Here is a 258-nt window from a genome sequence, read left to right on the forward strand (position 1 = left end):
ATACAACGAACCGACCAGAGGCGGCCGATGGTTCGCTCTCTGAACGACGGCGATCGACGAACGCTGGCGCAGCCGCAGGCACCTTCGCAAGAGCATCCGGACGCGAAACCGTCGTCAGACTTGACGTTATCCTCGGTAACGCCGCCCACGACGGCATCCTCGACGGTTGGCTGGTCGCCCGGTTCCTCGCACGGTTCCCCGATCTGTTCTTCCGTGTCCGACTCGACGGTTGCTCCGGATCGTTTCTCCCCCTCGACC

General features: G+C 63.6%; 2 protein-coding genes across 2 annotated transcripts in view; both read right to left on the reverse strand.

The window, feature by feature from the left end:
- LOC100747328 overlaps positions 1-258 on the reverse strand; it is a 22,164-nt gene that overhangs the window by 15,098 nt on the left and 6,808 nt on the right. The gene's annotated exons all lie outside the window — the stretch shown is intronic.
- LOC100740417 overlaps positions 1-258 on the reverse strand; it is a 5,257-nt gene that overhangs the window by 1,217 nt on the left and 3,782 nt on the right. Inside the window, 1 exon segment of the mRNA XM_024367761.2 lies at positions 1-258. This exon segment is cut by the window's left edge and continues 1,217 nt beyond it; it is cut by the window's right edge and continues 38 nt beyond it. Within this exon segment, the coding sequence (XP_024223529.1) occupies positions 1-258 (258 nt within the window).

Source organism: Bombus impatiens, unplaced genomic scaffold, assembly GCF_000188095.3.
Source record: "Bombus impatiens unplaced genomic scaffold, BIMP_2.2 scf_0361, whole genome shotgun sequence".
Taxonomy (NCBI): Eukaryota; Metazoa; Arthropoda; class Insecta; order Hymenoptera; family Apidae; genus Bombus; species Bombus impatiens.